This window comes from Pleurodeles waltl, chromosome 7 (assembly GCF_031143425.1).
Source record: "Pleurodeles waltl isolate 20211129_DDA chromosome 7, aPleWal1.hap1.20221129, whole genome shotgun sequence".
NCBI classification, from domain to species: Eukaryota; Metazoa; Chordata; class Amphibia; order Caudata; family Salamandridae; genus Pleurodeles; species Pleurodeles waltl.
The window spans coordinates 159,511,558-159,531,085 of NC_090446.1; the positions used below are offsets into that span (position 1 = coordinate 159,511,558).

The 19,528-nt window shown below is 44.5% G+C and overlaps 1 protein-coding gene across 1 annotated transcript in view; it reads right to left on the reverse strand.

Moving 5' to 3' along the window:
- Positions 1-19,528, reverse strand: part of ARFGEF2 (ARF guanine nucleotide exchange factor 2) — a 557,551-nt gene that overhangs the window by 421,039 nt on the left and 116,984 nt on the right. Inside the window, exons 7-8 of the mRNA XM_069243445.1 lie at positions 7,591-7,680; positions 4,442-4,590 (exon numbers count right to left, since the gene is read on the reverse strand). Of these exons, the coding sequence (XP_069099546.1) occupies positions 4,442-4,590; positions 7,591-7,680 (239 nt within the window). The remainder of the gene's footprint in view (positions 1-4,441; positions 4,591-7,590; positions 7,681-19,528) is intronic.

Here is a 19,528-nt window from a genome sequence, read left to right on the forward strand (position 1 = left end):
CTCTTCGTGCCCAGTCCGGAGCCACCAGTATTACTTGGGCCCGGTCTTGCCTGATCTTCAGAAATCTGGGCAGAAGTGGTATGGGCAGAAAGGCATACAGGAGGCCTGAATTCCACTCGAGACAAAAAACGTCGGCGAGCAAGAGCCGCCTTGGAAACTCCAACTTGCACAACAGCTTACATTGCGCGTTCTCTACGGAGGCGAACAAGTCCAACCAAGGTTCTCCCCACTGGAGGAAGAGACCTTGTGCCACCTCCGAATGGAGATGCCATTCGTGACCAACCATGCATCGCCGGCTGAGTTCATCTGCTCTGGCATTCAAGGAGCCTGCCAGGTTTTGAACCACCAGGCAAATGGCCTGATGTTCCAGCCAAGTCCAGAGGCGAAAGCCTCTTGATAAAGGGTCCACGACCCCACTACGCCTTGTTGGTTGCAATAACACATGGCAGTGGTGTTGTCTGTGAACACCTGCACTGCTTTCCCCTTGAGAGAGGGAAGGAATGCTTTCATTGCTAGCAGAATCGCTTGAAGATCCAGATGATTGATATGGAGCCCGGTTTCCACCAGAGACCAGAGGCCTCTGATCTCAGTCTCTCCCATTTGGCCGTCCCATCCCAGGAGTGACACATCTATCATGACTGTAGGATGTGGTTGGGGAAAGGAGAGGGATCTGCCCTTGACCCAATCCTGATTCGTTAACCACCAATGCCGGTCTCTCGCAGAGAGCTGAACCTTGTCGGAGAGATTCCCCTGATGCTGCACCCACTGGAACTTCAGGTCCCACTGCAGAGCCCGCATCTGGCATCTGGCATTTTGGACCAGCAGGATGCAGGAGGCCATGAGGCCCAGCAGCCTCAGTGTCATTCTCACCGAAATCCAGGACAGAGGTTGAAACAACGGAATCATAGCCCGAATATCCTGGACTCGCTTTTCAAGAGAATATGCCAGAAACTGCACTGTATCCAGAACAGCTCTGATAAAAGGGAGCGTATGAGAAGGAGTCAGGTGTGACTTCGGCATGGCGATAGTGAGCCCCAGTGAATGCAAAAGGTTTGCCGTAGTCTGAGGCGAGTTCGCCTTCAACAGCCAATCGTCGAGGTAGGGGAAGACTGGGACCCCTAAACTGCGCAGATGAGCTGCCACCACTACCATCACTTTCGTGAACACCCGAGGGGCACCAGCAAGGCCAAAGGGGAGCACGGTAAACTGAAAGTGCTCGTGACCACGAATCGTACGTAATGTCTGTGGGCCGGCAAGACGGGAATATGGAAGTATGCGAAATGCAAGTCCGACGCTACCATCCAGTCTCCGGGATCCAGGGCAGATATGTCCTAAGCCAATATCAACATTTTGAACTTCTCCTTTTCAAGTAAGAGGTTGAGGGACCGAAGATCTAATATAGACCCTTGTCCTTTTTCGGCACTAGAAAGTAGCAGGAATAGCAACCACGACCTACTTCTGACAACAGAACTGTTTCTATAGCTCCTTTGGTCAAAAGGGCTTGGACTTCCTCGTGGAGAAGCACCATATTATCCTCTGATATTCGTATTGTATGAAGGTGGCATGGCTGGAGGAGGTGTCTCGAAGGGGAGGGAGTAGCCCCATTGGACAATTTGGAGGACCCACCTGTCTGAGGTAATGGATTGCCATTGGGGCAGGTGATGGAAAATCCTGCCGCCAACTGGCTCCTGGTGTACCCACGGACTAGGAAGGTTTGGAGGATGAGGAAAGGGCAGGGTTGGACTGGGCAACCCGCTGGCTCCCTTATCCCCGGGGATGTGGGATCCGGCGGCCGTGCAGGGGCTGTACAGCATGCGTGGGTCGATGGCCGGGGGGAAAGGATGCGGTTGGCTGCCCCTTCTTTAGCCATGAAAGGGGCGAAAGGCAGACTGTTGGGGTTTAGGAGCGGGCGCAAGGCCAAGGGACAGGCGGTGGCCCGGGAGACCTTAAAGCGCTCAAGCCCCTGAGTCCGCCTTTTCTCCGAAGAGACGTGTGCCATCAACACGGCATGTCCATCATGGATTGCTGGACATCCCCTGAAAAGCCAGATCTGCCCCGAGAGTCGGTCGTATCCAGTCCACAACAAATCATGCCTTCGCTGAATCCCTCCCATCTGTTACGGCTTGGGAAAGGATAGTCAGGACCTCCTCCGGAACTCTAGGCAGCACTTGCACGACCGTATCCAAGTGAATATGGGAATAGTGGCCCAAAAGGCATGCAGTATTCACGGGCGGCAGTGCTAAACTGTTGGAAGAAAACAACTTTTTCCCCAAATTATCCAGTCTTTTGGATTCCCTATCCGGGGGTGCGGCAGGGAATGAGCCAGAGGAAGAAGAAGCCTGGATGACAAGGCTCTCAGGCGTGGGGTGTTGGGTAAGGAATTTCAAGTCTGATGGCCCAGGCCTATGGCAGCGGGCAATCATCCTATTCACAGGAGCCCTTGGGCTGTGTCTGGACAAAGTACCCAAAAGGACGTCTTGAGCATTAACGTCTGACCCGACGCCGGGGAAGGTCACAGAGGCACGACCAGCGTCAGGACGGATCCAGACTTAGAACCCGAGGGGGTCCCCACCCCTCATGGAGGTCCTGGCTGAAAGCTACAAAACTAAAAAGAAATATTGGGGCAGAGGGACATGGCATACAGCATGGGCACAATTAGTGGGGCCATGTTCTCTGCTTGATTCTGAGGTATAAACTCCAAAAACTCACAGAAAAAAAGCCTGTTAATGGAGATTAATGTTATTCACTAAAATAAATAACAATATTATAAAAGAATAGTACATCTAAAAGGGCACAGTTCTTTCCAAATCGTTAAATACTCAATACATGCCAACATAAAATATTTCCGCACAACAATATTTTTCACTAGTGATTTAGAAAAATATGTAACACTGAGGATTTTGAGGCTATTAGATTGTCATTTTTTCTCTAATATGTTTTTCATTACATCATACATAATAGCTTTAACACTGCCGTATATTTATGCCAATATGGGTATTTGAACAGCACAAACTCAAATACACCCTAAACGAACCCAATCATAGTTCCTCCAAGTAGTCAAAGATAAACATGTGAGACACTAAGCAATTTTTAGATGAAGTTAACTTTGCCATTATATGACATGAATGGAACTGTTAACGCGTCCCTCTATGATAATTTATTACACATTAGGACTCGTTTTAGGCCAATGAATCTTTGACCCAGTTGAGAGACACCTTAGGACGAGATAGCTAATCAATATGTCAATCAATACGTCAATAATGTCATCAATATTTATTACCACAATGCATTTCACTTTAGTCAAAGACATTAATCAACTCAGGACCCCACCATGACCTTGCAGTCATGAATAACCACACCAGTTTAGTATAATTTTATGAGTTTTATTCCCTATTAATTACAATTCTAAGAGCAGATGTGTTAGTCTCAAAACCAAGAAACAAAATAGCATAGTCACAATATGGCAGCTCTGATAAGATTTCATTAAAGCAAGAATCACAAACATCAGAACATAACACAGCATAAACATAGATCAACTTTAGCAGAGTGTCATTGACACGTCAGTTCAACAAAGCATGGATTCAGTCGTTTGTCTATTTGCGTCAGTTTAGTGAGCACCTGTCCTAACCCCTGATTAGCATTGGCATGTTGGGCTTCATGCAAAACAATTTAGAACACCAATTTGGAAAACATCTAGCTATGGTCTCTGTCAAAAGTAAGCAGTTGGTACCTAGATAGGAAAAGCAAACAGACAAATCACAATTTCATTGTCATAGTTACCCTCCAAGGTTTGGGTCAGTACTCAGGTTCAGTCTTCGTCTTCAGGACATCAGTTGATTCGCCATCAGTCAAAACTCAGCTATGGGGAAAAAAGGGGCACTTCCCCCATAAGGAGGTAAAGTGTAAAATGGGCAATCTAAGGAAAAGGATGGTTTTAAGTAAACCAATAAGTCACCAAACAGAGTGACAAAGTTTCTGGATAAAATCAATAGCATTCCCTAACACCTTCTCCTAGGCTCCCCGTGTCATGGGTTTTTATCCCTTTTTCATTGTAAGAAATGTCCACGGCTGGTGTCACATTAGCAAATTTGTTACTGCTGAATCTAGCTGTAATTGGGCTATAGTTTGACCAAGCTATTATATGACAATTTGAATAATGAACACATGATTAGGGACTCCCTCCTATAGCCTGTCTACTTCTTGCTAATGGCCAAAGAGCTTTCCAGAATTAAACTTTTGTGTATGTCCTTAAAAAAATTTCATGTAAATTTGTCAAAAGGGGCCAAGCTTAAACGGTACAAAATACACTAGGATAATCACTACGATCAAATCAATATAAACAATTTTCAGTTTAAAACTTTTTTTTTTTTTTTAACTAAAGGTTAAATTTGGTGTAGTTAAAAAGTATTTAAAACTTATTATAGCAAATTTATGGTCCTACCAAATTATCAGTTGATGATACAGATTGTCCATCATCTGCTAATCCATTGGCGTGTAAAGTCTCCAAACCACCAGGATGGGATATGTCGCTGGCTTCTGATTCCAAAGTTTGTTTCACGTTTTCTGGTGCATAATGTTTTTCTTCTGATTCTTAAAAATGGAAAAAACATGGCTTGATTGTTCAACATAATATCTACTGTATTAATTTTTTTTATGTAGAGCAATTGTGGGGTGACAGATTTCTTCACGTAAATGGCTGAATGAATGAGTTATGTAGGTGAAGTAGGTAACACATAAGAAAAAATAACCTACAAAAAAAGCAAAGTAGAGAAACTGGCACTATTCAGATGAGTCCAATTGTGATACATTTCCATAAAGGTAAGGAGTCTGTTGGCAACGCTCAGCCTCTCAACAAAGTGAACATGCTTGCTATAATCAAACATGACACTTTAGGTCTTAATTTGCCACAGATATGAGCCCAAAAAACTTCTTAATCCAAAATGCTCATTAATGTCCTTTATAAAGCACATTCATGCTAGTTTGCTTACATAAAAGAGGACTGAATATGACACAAATTAGCATTGGCAATGCAGACATGCCCATGAGGGTACATACCAAAAAATGACTGCATAATAGAACTGCTGACATAACCAAATTAGGGTAAGTAGGAAAGGAGACAGGTCTTTAGAGCTTGTTGGTATAGAGAGGTAATTTTAGAACCTGTCTTAGTCCTCAGACAGCAGCCAGAGACAGAGGCCCACATATGTAAGTGAGCATGGACTGATGCTTCAACTAGCTACACATTAATAATACAAAACCCTGAAAACATTTAACTAAGGAACATACACTAGTTCACAATCATATCAGCAACACATGGCTTGTGAAGTTTTATCCATGGATGCATTGAAACTTGCTTTGTGTTGAATAAGTAAAGCCTTGGTGTCTTAGGAGAGTGTGGGAAAGAGACAACAGAAGTAAATTAAAGGCTGAGCATCCTTGGCTATCATTACTGTCAACAACTAAGAATCTAGCCGATACTGACCAAGAGATGGCTGTACTTTTGATTACATCTGTTAAGGCATGAATTAAGTATTTCATAAAGCTCTGAAATAACAATAGCATTGATTGTTCGATTCAACATATCCACTGGATGCTCTTGCACAATTTCATGTACGCACAAAAATTCAGAATTCACCACTGATATATATATAATTGAAAGAAAATAGCATTAGTTTACTTTATCAATGTTAATCAGGAATTATCTACGGAGGAACACACTAATTCTTGTATACTTATCATGCAAGGAACATGGCTTGCCTGGGATACATTCTGCAATGATGTAAGTTTGTTAGAGACTTTAAAGGTTATGGAGGAGCGGTGCACTAATCACCCAAAAATCGGCTTTGGTGATAAGGGGTTCTGTTATGGCTCAAGCGTGAAAGGGCAATGTTCTAGGGGCCAAGAGAAGGTCATTCATCCACATGTTATCTTAAGGAAGACCCTGTCAGGACCAGGAGATCCATCAAGTGCTCAAGATATTTATCATGGATAAGTAAACTTACTAGTGATAGTTGTGGAATATGCAGACATAAAAGTGAAAGCATTGGAGGCACAGGCTACATCTGGTAAAATTAAGCAGAAGGTTAACTGTTTCACCCAGAACTACTGGTAGATCATTAGGTGGTATGGAAAGTTATGGGATCTCAGAGCTTTGTGGAATAGTAAAGTCACAAATGGACTCAGTGATTGTTATTTGTTTCATTCAAGCAGAAAAAATGTTTCAAGTGATACAAATCAAGAAGTTTCCTGACAAGAGGTCTGCTGTGAAGATGGGAAATTTTGAGAGCAATAGATTTCTGATGAAAGTGTTGTGATCTTTTAATACAATTGAAAGACATCAACTAATAGGTCACAAATATGCACCTTAAAATGAGATACCCTTAAAGAATAAGATAGACTGACACAATATGGTCCTCTTCAAGATCAATGTGATGTATGTTATGTAGATTTGTATGTCAAAACCTATGACCTGTATCTAGGCACTGGAGCAGGAGCATAAGCCTGGCGGTACTCCTATCTAAACAGCCAGGTCTTCTTGCGGAAGTTGAGAAGTGGAGTGGCAGTCTTAGAGTGTAGAGCAAGTTTATTACAGTTTTTGGCGACAATGAAGGAGAATGCGCACCATCATGTCTTGCTTCTGCAGATGCGGGGGATTTGAGCTAGGGAGAAAGTGACAGATGCAGCAATGTTGTCTGGAGAATTTGTAGAGTTGGAGTTGGTCCTTTGTTGTGGAGGGATTTGAAGGGGTGGATGAGCCGCTTGAACCTGCAACGTTTCTGGATGGGTAGCTAGCAGAGTTCAGTGAGGTAGGGAGGATGTGAGAGCTTTTGGGGACGTCTAGGATGACCCAACCCTAAAAACAAGCAATGGGCTGTGCTAATGAAGAGGACCAAGACACGGGCCAGAGATACCTCAGATCTATGCATAACATTATCATTTCGAAGACTGGTGAGAAATCTGCCCTTCAATTTACCACACGGATTAACACCATTGATCTCTTTCTCCATTTTACCCATACCATTGGACAGCAAAACATCACAGTTCTTGATCGTAACATTGACGAGAGGGAAAATCAAAAACCAACAGACAAAAATGGTCTATTACAATTCAATAGTTTCCATTCAATGGCACTTCAAGACATTCTCCCATTCAGATAACTTCTCCATAGTTAGCTGTAACAGTTACAAGGTAGAAACGTTTAATGAACAGGCAGAGGCTTTGACCAACAAACTGACAACTAGATTATATCTCAACAAACTACTGAAGAAAGCAAGAAAACGTGCATGCAACAACAACGCAGATTCTTTACTCAAAAGTATTCCAAAAGGCCCTCTAGACAATTCACGTGTAACCACCTATTCAACCCTTTCTAATATAAACAGGAAGATTATCTTAAGGAATTAGAGAATCATATATAGCACAGGTCATGACTGGGCCCCTCAAATAGTCTCTTTAATAATAAATGTGTGCAAGCACCTTTATTAGTACAATAGTTCTAAACATTTATTTTCACTGCCATGGAATGGCATATATATATATATTTGTGCATTAACAGACACATGGCAGCATGTTCGAAGATGAATTGGCTACCTTTCATTGCTGATGCAACTACCTCTTCCAAAATATATTCAACTGCTTCCCGAGATCCTTCATTTACTTCAACAGGTACTCCTTCATGTTCTATTGAAGAAAAATATGATTTAACGTTACAAAATAAGTGAGTATTGCAATTAGAAAAACTATTTTCGATCACAGCTCTTCATATAAAACAGAGAAACTAAGTTTTAACCTCTAAATGTATATTGAATAGTTGCATCAAATAGGGCAGCCTAGTCAAAAAATCTAAGTTGACATATTAGCACCAGTCTAAGGACCTGCTGATTATACTGCATTAAAATGTTACTATTTTACCAATGTTCGAGTGCTAACAGCTGAAGTTACAATATTTTAATACACAATCCTAAATTTAAAATTAATAGTTTTGAATCACTGACTGCCTAGAAGACAGTGAAAAACACATCTATTAAATAAATAGTTCCTAATCAGGATATGTTATTGCCACTGATCATATGGTTCTGGTTCATTGTCATCAACCACTTCAAACAAATTCATGAACACATGTGCTGTAAGAAAAAGATTAACTAAAAAAATCCGACAATAATTTATCATTATCGAGTCCTCCTTACTGCCTTTTGCTTGCCTTTGGTAATTCCTTTCTCTTTTCACTTTACAGATTTGGCAACAAAAAATGACAAATTGAAAGTTAGGCTGAGCCTCTGAAGTGTAGGATAAGTATAGATTAATGTAATGTAACGTGCATAATTTTCCTTCAACTGGAAATACTGTTCAGTATTTAAAGAATACTAAAACATCAAGTTCCCACTGACTCAGGAGAGAAATTTCACTACCAATCATGATGACAAGCAATAAACAAGTTACTTATATATAACTAGTTCTCTAGCAGTGGCATCTTTCACAGATTCACATGCTTGAACTAATCTCTGTTATTACGCTGGGAGTTCCAGTCTATTCACAAACACCCCTATGGGACCCGAATATCATCTGATAAAATACAGTTACCTAAATAAGGTTTCCAAAATTATAACCCCATTTGATTTAACAATTGAAACACTACACACAATGGAGCGATATTTTTGTGAATTATATTTGGGCCATATTCATGCAGGATAATATTTTTATTGATATGCTCATGTAGAAGAAAGAAATAAGTCCAAAATGGTACAGAGAGACAGCAATTTTAGTAGTTTCTAACGCCCTCTGACAGAAAGACCCCAAATTATGCAGTGAAAGCTATCTGCCTCCCACACTCCCTAGAGGCTACCATACCTCTAATTTCGTAGAACAAGTGTGAAAGGATACATAGCACTTTTGAGTCTCAGATAAGGAGGGTGGTGGGCTGCATGTGAATTTAAGACAGATACCAACGCTGGAAAACTGTAGTTACAGCAAAGTAACTTGTTTTTTTTCTCCAGACTTAGATCTGTCAAAGATTCATGTGCTTGAATCCGAGTAATTAGCAATTTGTAAACAAGTACATCAGAATAACATTTTAGTAATAAGTTTATAAATATGTTTAAATAAACGACAAAAGTTGAGTTTTTATTCCTCCCTGTTTAGTAATGTTAAACTTTTATTTGGTCTTGACCATTCTTATTAGAGCTGTGAGACTTTTGAGTTTTGTAAAGAACGACTGTAAGCACCTTATAATCACCAGAGTTCTAGTGCATGATATGCAGTTGCTCCTCTTGGTGTGACCAGGAGAGTTCTAGTGCATGATATGCAGTTGCTCCTCTTGGTGTGACCAGGGTCTTCAAGTCATATCATCATCATCAAAATCTTTATTGTATGATTATGTAAAATCTTTAAAAATGTTTGGAACCTTTCCACATAAGATAGAAAATCATCATAGAATGAAAAAAAATATGTTTATGGTTTCAGCTCACCTAAATATCCCAAAAGGGAAATATGGGACATAGCAGCAATCAATTTTTATCACATAAAAATATCAGTAAGAGTTAAAACCTTTTTTTTTTTTTTTTTTTAAATATGAAAGCCCAGACATATAATAACGTTTTAAAAACAAGAATAAGTAAGCTTAGGTAGATAACTATACGGGCCGTCAACATATTGTGTGCTTATTTTCCAATAGTGCAGTTATTCCACCAGAAAAAACAATACAAATCGACAGGAGCTGAGCGTGAATTATTTCAGTTGAAGGCACTATTCAACAGCAGGCTGAGTGTTCTCAGACAAATATTCGGAGTAGCTGCAAAAATTCATAAAAAGTGAGGCAGTCCTATCATATGCTAATGGTAAGGAAAAACAACAATAATAAGCAGATTCCTTACCTTAGAATAGATACCCAAGCAATATTCTGGGAGGTGGGCTGCGAAGCAAGATCATACTAGAAAGTCGTTCAGGACCGAACAGCCAAATTAGCCATCTCTGCGGACCCGACTGTCCAGGCAGTAATGTTTAGTGAATGTGTGCAGGGATGCCCACATTGCTGCCTGACAGATATCCAGATAACCCTGTAGTGGTAGCAGCAGTTTCTCTGGTGGAGTGAGCATGCAAGGTCTCAGAGAGTTACTTCTTTGCCAAAGCGTGGCACATTTTGATGCAGAGCAGTACACATTGGGAGATGTTAAGCTTTGGCACCACCTACCCTTTCTTCATACTCACATATCCAAAAAAGAGTTGATCTTCCACATGGAAATCACTAGTACGACTGAGGTAGCAAACCAACATACTTTTTGGATCCAGGCGGTATTTTCTTGCCTCTTCGTGAAAGGTATATGGGGAGGTGTAAAAAGTAGGCAAGGTGATGGATTGACATGAAAAGGAGTAACAACCTTAGGGACATGTTTATAGTGAACCCAGCAAGTGCAGATGGTTTGCGTAGTCTGAAGGTGGGAGACTACTTTCTGGGGCGTGTCTGCCTTCAAAGTCAGTCGTCGAGGAAGGGGAAGACTGAAACTCATAACCTGCGCAGATGAGCTGTAACCATTGTCATCACTTTCATGAACACCTGAGGGAAGCTGGTAAGGCCGAAGGGGAGCATGACAAACTGAAGGTGCTCGTAACCTACAATGAATCACACGTAGCGCCTGTGGGCAGGCAAGATGAGTACATGGAGGTAAGCGTCCTGCAAGTCCAATGCTACCATCCAGTCTCCTGGGTCCAAGGTAGACATGACTTGAGCCAGAGTGAGCATTTTGAACTTCCCCTTCTTAAGGAAGAGATTGAGGGCCCGAAGTTCTAGGACAGGACGTAGGCCCTTGTCTTTTTTAGGCACCACAAAGTAGTGGGAATAACAATCACAACCTACTTCTGGCGCAGGGACCTTCTCTATGGCTTTCTTGGCCAAGAGAGCAGTGACTTCCTCATGGAGAAGTACTAGATGATCATCTGGTAAGCAACCGAAGGACAGAGGCATTGCTGGAGGGGCAGTCTCAAAGAGGGGAGGGGGGACTAGCCCCTAAGGCCTATTTGCAAAACCCATTTGTCTGTTGTGATGGATTCCCAGTGGGGCACGTTATGGCAGATTCTGCCCCTAACTGGTTGGAGGTGGTGGGATGGACTAGGAGGGTTTTAAGGCTGTGGCAGGGATGGATTGGGCAGACCTTTGGTGCCCTGTCCCACAAGCCTGTGGGATTTCAAGTCCCTGGCTGTGCAGTGGCAGAGCACGCATGGTTCCCAGGGAAAGGACGCAACCCTAATTTACGGTCATTCGGTGCAGGCCAATGAAGGCGGGTAACCGTCCTAGTCACAGGAGCCCCTGTGCTGGGTCTGGACCAGGTACCCAGGGGGAGATCTGTGAGGGCTTCATTGAAGGGTAAAAGGGGTTCAGGAGTGGGAACCCCTGGCTGAAGCACCTCAGCAAGGAGGTTAGTCCTGACCGCCACAGCAGGAAGGTCAAGGCCGAGGACCTCGGCTGCCCTACTGCTCGCCACAGAATATGACTCTCTCCGCCATAGTAAAGGGGTGGTGGGGTGGAGCATGCCAGCATCTGGAGAAGTATCCAGACAACTAGCCTAGCCCAATTCCTGTGCCCAGTCCAAGTCAGGGTGGCCAAACTGGTATTCCAGAGGATCCGGCGACCCCTCCAAACCGTCCCCATATTTATACCTATAGTAAAACTAGTCAGAATCTAATCTGGGGTGAGAAGACCCCATCGCAGTCAGATCCGGCTTTGACCTACACCGTTCCACCTCTGGGTCTCGGGAATGAGGATTGGGTCAATGTTGATTGGGGCCCCAACCGGCGTTGGGTGAGTCGACTGCTGCCAGTGCCAGGGAAAGTCACATTGGAATAACCGGCGTCAACATGGATCTGACAATGGATCGAGAGGGGCCCTCAGTGGCCAGAGCCGGAGCTGCCAGTACTGAACCCAAGGGGACCCTATCCGATCCCCGGGAGCTAAAGGCGCTGCAGAGGAGTCAGTCAGCCTAAAGATGAGGCGCATGGACTTGTAAAACTCCTTCAGCTAGACAGGGGTGGCTTCGGCTCCCGTGAGTCGGAGAGGTGCACATCAGACCTAGAAGTATGCTCCGTGGACAGATGCCTAGAGTATCAACGATCTTCCTGCATTGCATCGCCCGAGCGACAGGGCCAAGTGGAAGAACGTTTGGCCTTCTTCAACTTCTTCTTATGACCAGAGTCTGCCGAATATTTAGAATTGGACGACAAAGAGTGGTGGTGACTCTATGGGCGGTCTCGAGACCTTCCTCTTGAAGAAGACCGGGAGCAATGCAGAGCCGAGCGCTGGGCCCCTATGAGCTTCAGGGACCGCTCCCTCAAACGCTTCAGTTCATGGCCCAGCACTTGGAGCACCATTTCAGGTCATGGTCGCGCTCCAGAACTTCATATTGGAACTGAGGAGGGGCTTTCTTGTAAATTATTGAGCTGGCAAACTCGAGTGATTATCAATTTGGCCTTTGCTTTAGGGTGGCATAGATGGATTTTAGAGTTTCTATTCACAGTCAGGTAGTTGTACGAGTTGGTCCCATTACATTTTAGTGCTTATGTCTTCAAGTCCTACAGATTGGCACCCCAGCTCTCCATTGATGCATCTGTCAATGGAATGGCTCCTGTAAAAAGGGCCAGGACTTTTGAAATGTTAGCCTTTGCTTCACTGGAACTTGGACAGGTTCAACTGCCTCCTTGCTCAAAATGAAGAGGATTTATGGACCGCAGTGTTCTGTCGGTTGTGAAGGCCTCCTAGTACAGGAAACAGTACAAATTCCTCCCAGGCCCTGGGGGGAAAAAGTGGTGGTTTAGGGAAACCAGTGCTGGCAAGAATTTGACGTCTTTGTATATCACTTTGCTTGATTTGAGAGCTTCCTCTTTCTTGATAGTTGTTGCATTGCAAGGCATTAGGAGGAAGTCTATTTGTGACTAACTTGTATTTCAGTAGTAAAATAGCCGCTTTTGGTGTGGAGAGAATATTCTACAAAACAAAGATATACATACCTATTCATTTGACTCCATGAAATGGTACTTAATGTAAAACTGTAAGACGCTTAGGGATCTAGCTGTGTCAGCAGCACTAGTTATTTACACTCAGTAAAGTTCTTTCTGGTGGATACTCTGATCTAACCACAGATTTCTGACCTTTTGAACTTTCCCCAATGCTAGACTGGATCTGGAAAATTCTTAGTAATTGCTCCCATTTGATGATAGGTGGTGCCAGCTGGATCGATGTTGACTTCATCCTGTCTCCTGAAGTGCAGGGAAGCCATATATAGGAACTACCACCGCAAGCTAACAGTTTACAATGAAACACTACACACACTTGGACACAGGACGTCTGTAACATATCAAGAACCATGGCTGTGTGCACAATCTAACACGGATCTTATTAATGCCTAGAGATGCACTCTGCACAACGGGGATGACGGTGGATCAGTAAGGAATATGCAGTTAGAGAGAATACAAAGAGGATTACCAATGGTAACTAACATTCTTCTGATGGCTACTTTTAACTGCATATTCCACAAATCCATTTGATACTTAAGCAGCACAAAATCTGGAGGGTATGAGGAGTGGATGAAAAACAGAAAATCTTGCAGGACTGACAGGGCAAACTGGCCCTCCCTATGGACCTGAAAATCAAGGCATTAATGTCTGATGAAGGTAACTGTCTAATGCCCAGCACTGGATAACCGCTGGTCAAGGCTCTGGTAGAATAAGTTCCAAAGCCCTTGGGAGGCACCTTTTAGGCCAAGGCCTAGCTCATTTTCATAGAGAGCAACGTACCTCTCAGGAGAAGGCCCATTTCTGGCCTACATCCTAGTTCTTATCATGTGAGAACTCCACAAAATGTTGGTCATCCACTCAGGGCTCCTTAGTCCAATCGATACAAAATCTATGGGCTCTTTTGGGACCCAACTGGTGCAGCCTCTCCACCTCAGACATATGTGACTGAGAAAAGGAAGCTGGGAGTGTGGTGGACTGTCCACATGGAGAGGCTATACCACCTTTGGCAAAAATTATATGAGTCTGAATCACCAGCATGTCCTGAAAAGAAAGAGGTATAGGGTAGGTGCATTGACAGTTTCTGCAGTCACAATTAGATAACATCCCTATGCCACATTTAAAATAATGATAACATTGGCATTTTTGTATTGATATTCCACTGTTTCTAAAATTAATACTTTTTTTTACTGTTTTTTTCTTGAATCTACAATTTAGTCACTACCCAATCAAAGAAGACGATTCACTTTGTGAATTATGTTACATCCTGTTTGGTACTATAAAAAGGTGCATATATTTGAGCCCAGTGGCATCAAAAGTGATTCAGCTAGACTGCTCGCTCACTGGAAACCATGGATTTTCCACCTTCTCCAGTTCTTCCATATTGTTTTGCATCGCTGCCTGGCCTGATCAGATGGAAGGTTCGACTGGTCTCCCATTTTCCCCCTCCCTGTTGGATAATTCTGGAGAAAAAACAGATTCCCATTTTCAACCTAGGTTCTAGTGTTGCCTATGGAGACAGTAGGTCATTCCTACATATGAAGAAAGTTCTTCAAGCGCTGCGAAAGAAGACTTGGCAGTGGCAGTGGAAGAGGTAAATGAGGACTGGCTATGTTGTTGGTATCCCTGTCCTCTGTTGTCTCCATGCAACCGGAGGCCTAGAAAGGGCTGAACGGCTTATTGTATAGGCTGAGTTGGATGCATCTGGCTGTAAACCCAGAACGTTTGTTATTGATGAGGAAACTTGCTTACCAGGGCGAGCATCCAAAGGAGCAGGTCGTCACACGGTTTTCCTTAAACAGCTCCAAGGCTTAATCTACTTTGTCTCCAAACAACTTGGAGCTGTCAAAAGGCATAGCCATGACCAATGCCTATACATATCCAAAGAATCCTGTTGGACACATTCATGAGAGGAGACAAATCACCAAACTAGTGCCTATAGCAAGGGGTGCTAGAGAGCCCACGGTAAGATGGGCACACAGTTGTGTAGCTCTGCCAGCTGGCACCAGAAATCCATCACTAATCCGCTTCAAGTGATGCCATTTGCCTAGCGGAATGGGAGCATAATATTGGTGTGGCCCCCAGCTTCATTTCGGTGTGGCTATTATGTTCGATACACCCGAGAACACCGAGGGACCTAGGTGACCGATTGAGAGACCCGAACTGTCCCACTGGAGAAAATGGCAGCACCTACCTGCCTGGGACGGGTGGAGTAGAAGAGCTGGCAATGCGGTGTTGGACCCTAAAAGCTGCTAGGGAAGCGGATGGACGATCGCTACGGTTGTAGTGGTGATCCCTGAGAGCTCGGGCCAGACTTGTTGAGCAGATCTTGCCCCCACCTTCTGGGCTGCACCTGCAGGGTGGCACATTAGAGAGCGGTGCAGCCGCTGTGGCCCGTGGTGGTCACGACGAGGGGCTGGCTGGGGGCGCAATGGACTGCTAGAGGTGGTGGCTCTGGTCTGGGGACCAGTCGCCCGTGCTGATTGGGTGTCGGCTTCGCCAGAGTGTGCTCGGTGGGGCCGCTTCGGAGACGCCTGGGAGGCAGCCGGCTGGGAGAGTGCAGAAAAGGGAGCTGTGGCTGGGAGTCCCCGGTGCACTATAGTAGAGTGCCCGCTCGCCTGCATTCCCACAGACCGCCCAAGCGCACACCTAACCTCACGAGGGTCTACATGCATTCCAAGATTGGAGAGGGGATGCATTCCACCCCCTTTCCTTGCTTGCTTTAGTTACTGTCTCTCCTCCATTTTGTGCACACAGGGACTACTGGACCCGGGGCTCTCGGGTTGTTGGCCCTGTGACTGTTGTGTTATTACAGCACCATACCCGGCATGCCATTTACAGAGCCAGGAGCGCATTAGGCTATATCGCACACTTGGCACAAATGGGAGAGGTTAAGTCCTGGAGGACAGACTTGCACACTCTTGGCCATGGAAGATTGCTATATAAGAGTGCAACCACACACGCTACCCCATGCGCAAACCTGGTGCTGGCACAGGAACGGAGAACACATCCTATACTACAAACACCCTGCAGGCATTACTGCCGGTGGAGAAGGTGCCCGGCTAAAGTGTCTCCAAGTATTTGCGCTGCAACAAGCCTTTACCACAATGGGAAAACGGACAGGCAGCAACCTAAGCTCAGCTTTGAGTCCCAGCATGTGGCCAGACTGGAGCAAAATACCCTTTCGGACCTCAAAGCAGAGCTGCAATCCCAGAGTACTACTCCACTGGAGACACACTCATCCATGCAGCAGAGCCTGCAGCCCAGAGATGAGAAAATAAACATCCTTAAAATTAGAACAGACAATATGACACCAAAACCAGACAAGCAAGCAACAACACTTACGACGGCGGAGAAAAGATTTTCAACTGCAGAGGATACATTTAGACATGCACGACCAAATGCTTAAACACTGTAAAAGTATTGGTAGCGGTACAAGCCAAGAACAAAGATTTAGAGGCCCGGTTGCGACGCAATAACCTATGCATCACTGGCATTCCTGAATCTGGCTGGAGACCCATGTATAAAATATGGTACAGGAAATTTTGGGAAGCGAGCAGCTCTCTGCGGTACTAATAGTGGAAAGAGTCCACCAATAGCTGGGGCCTCTCCAAGGCCAAGTATCACCAAATTACTAAACTACAGAGATTACACTATTATCCACCCCTCTCTCTGTCAAAAAGGTCCAACAATTACAATGATTAAAATAAGTGCATTCTATCCAGATTTTACAACAGCAGTGCAGGCTGATGGCCCAAACTCCTCCAAGTAAAAAGAAACCTGCAGGTAGCACACGTGCCATACGCCATGCTCTACCCCGCCCGCCTACGGGTGGACTATGTTGGAACGCAGAAAATATTTACTACAATGAAAGCGGCCATTGACTTTGCCAAATCGATACCCTAACCACGACAGAGCCCACCTAGATCTGAATCGGCCACTGAGGAAACTTGAGGGGGACCCCTCGTGATTTATGAACTGGTGGAGCTACAATATGCATTGATAAATACTGATGCAGTGACCCCCAAAACAGAGATGATTTATGCTATCTAATTCTCATTGTGTTCCCGGCCACCTTCGTTGCCCTGGAGGGTGTTCTGGCCTCTAGCTAACACCAAGGGTGCACCTCGCATGAGTAATGTTCTTATGACTATTACTGTTCCTGTTTATTGTTGGTTTACCAGTTGATCATTTTTATTGGTTATGGGCATGGCTTTAGCACAACTGGGAGGCTCAGTTGGGAGAGGGGAGGGATGTATATTCACTGTTTGCAACTCCATCAGGTCACCACAAAGTCACTATACTCGGTGCTGCGCCATAACATTTTGCCTATCATATACAATCTCTAGAAAATGTCTTACAAAGGCTGAAACAGGAGTACAAAGTCAACCCCAAACTAATGGCTCTAACTGACATTAGAACACATATTACTGAATACAATTAAATGGTGAACCAAGAGGTCAGCCACATGTCTAGACGCTGGATTGCGAGAGATTATGGAGAGGGTGGTCGACTCAGCCGCAGCTTGGCCACCAAAATTAAAGAGCTCTGGGCGCCCACACATATCATGAGCATACAATCCCAGGCTGAAGAGATGCATCATGACACAACAACAATATTGGCCCAGTTCATGGACTTTTATGCAAGGCTCTATGAAGCCCGTGCCTCTGCCACAGAACTAGAAACAGTGTCCTACTTGGATAATGTGGTGCTGACCTGGCTCTCACCAGACCAGGGCAAAGGGAATTCCTAGTACAGCCCATCACTGAGGAGGAGGAGGTAAAGGATGCTATATGCTCCCTCCCAAATGGGGAGGCCTCTGGGAGTGACAGGCTACCCAGTAGAATTTTACCAAAGATCTGCTGATCTGCTAGTGCCCATTCTAAAAGAAATATACTTAGAGGCTTATGATAAGCAAATATTTCCCCTGTCCCTCTGGGAAGCCTTAATAATAACGCTCCTCAAACCTGATAAGTCACCCAATAGATGTGATTCGCATTGCCCGTTATCATTAGTCAACAAAGATGTCAAAATCATTGCAAAAATCCTGACAGCTCGACTCCAACCACTACTCCCCATATTGGTCCTGCCGGGCCAGTCTAGGTTTATACCATCCCGCTCCACTACACAAAATCTACAAACACTTTTCGCTGTGCTACATTATCTTGACCCCTCGCTCCCAACAGAGGCAGCTCTCCTCAATGCTGCAAAGGTGTTCAATACTATACAGTGGCCATATATGTATTCGGTTCTTCACTGCATGGCCATGCTGCAGGCGTTTCTGCAGTGGATTCGCCTTTTGTACACGGACTCGGCAGTGTGAGTCTGCGTCAATGGCAATGTATCAGAAACACTTAGAATATACCGGGGGACAGGCAAGAATGTCCACTGTCACCAATTTTATTTGCCTTGGCACTTGAACTTTTAGCCTGTGTGATAAGACAACAGCACGCTAATGCAGCCCTGCGGTTTCGCCAGCGCCCACTGACAATATCCCTATACTCGGATGATATGGTGCTGTACGTACGTCACCCGGCAGTGAACTTAGCACCGGTAATCCATGAAGTTTGAGTGGTACTCAGGACTGAGCATCAATTAGACTAAGTCAACCATCTTTCGCTTAACTACAGGGACCATTCCGCATGCTTTGGACTTTCCATAGGAATGGTGCACGGACCATATAAAAGTCTTGGGTATATGGGTGCACAGAGATCCAGAGACAGATATTAGGTGGAATTATGGCACTGTTTCACGTCTTGAGGTCAATAGACAAGACTTCTTTTATCGTTCACTAATAAAATAGCACTTCCCAAATTCCTATACCTGTTCCTAACATTCCCATTTTGTTAACGAAAGCCTTCTTCCAGACTCTCAGAACACACATGACAAAATTAGCTAGGGCCAGGAAACAGCCCAGCGTTCGCTGCAATACACCAACACGTCCATTCATGCAGGGCGGATTTGAAGCCCTGGATCTACACGTACACTATTTATGTGCCCAGGCACATTTTGCACACTAGTGGTACTACCCCCCAAATATACACCACGTCGCTATATAGAGCTACGATGTGCACCCCATGCCCCTCAGGGCCATCTTGCCACACTTATGCACTGATGTACTATCAACAGAAATAAGCACCATAAATAGTACTATGAGAGCCTGGCAAGCCCTAGGCGCAAGAGCAGGCAAAACCCTGTTGTATACCCCCATCCTACCACTTTCCTACCTCCCAGCAGTTTTATTTACAAAGGAATCCTGCATGAGATATTTGCTGGAGAAGGCAGGTTTGATGACAATGGGGATGCATTCCCAGCAGGACATTTATAGAATTTGCAGACTTCCTAGACCTGCAAAGATGGACCCTTCTCCTAACTTTTACATAGCACCGACTATGCAAGGCCATAAGAGCTTACTATATCCCATTTCCGACCGAACTCACCTCACTAGAAGCGCTACAAATGCTACTCACCAGCTCTGTTAGGACAAAGCTTCTCACTAGGCATTAAAATGCACCCCAACGAGACGCAGTAA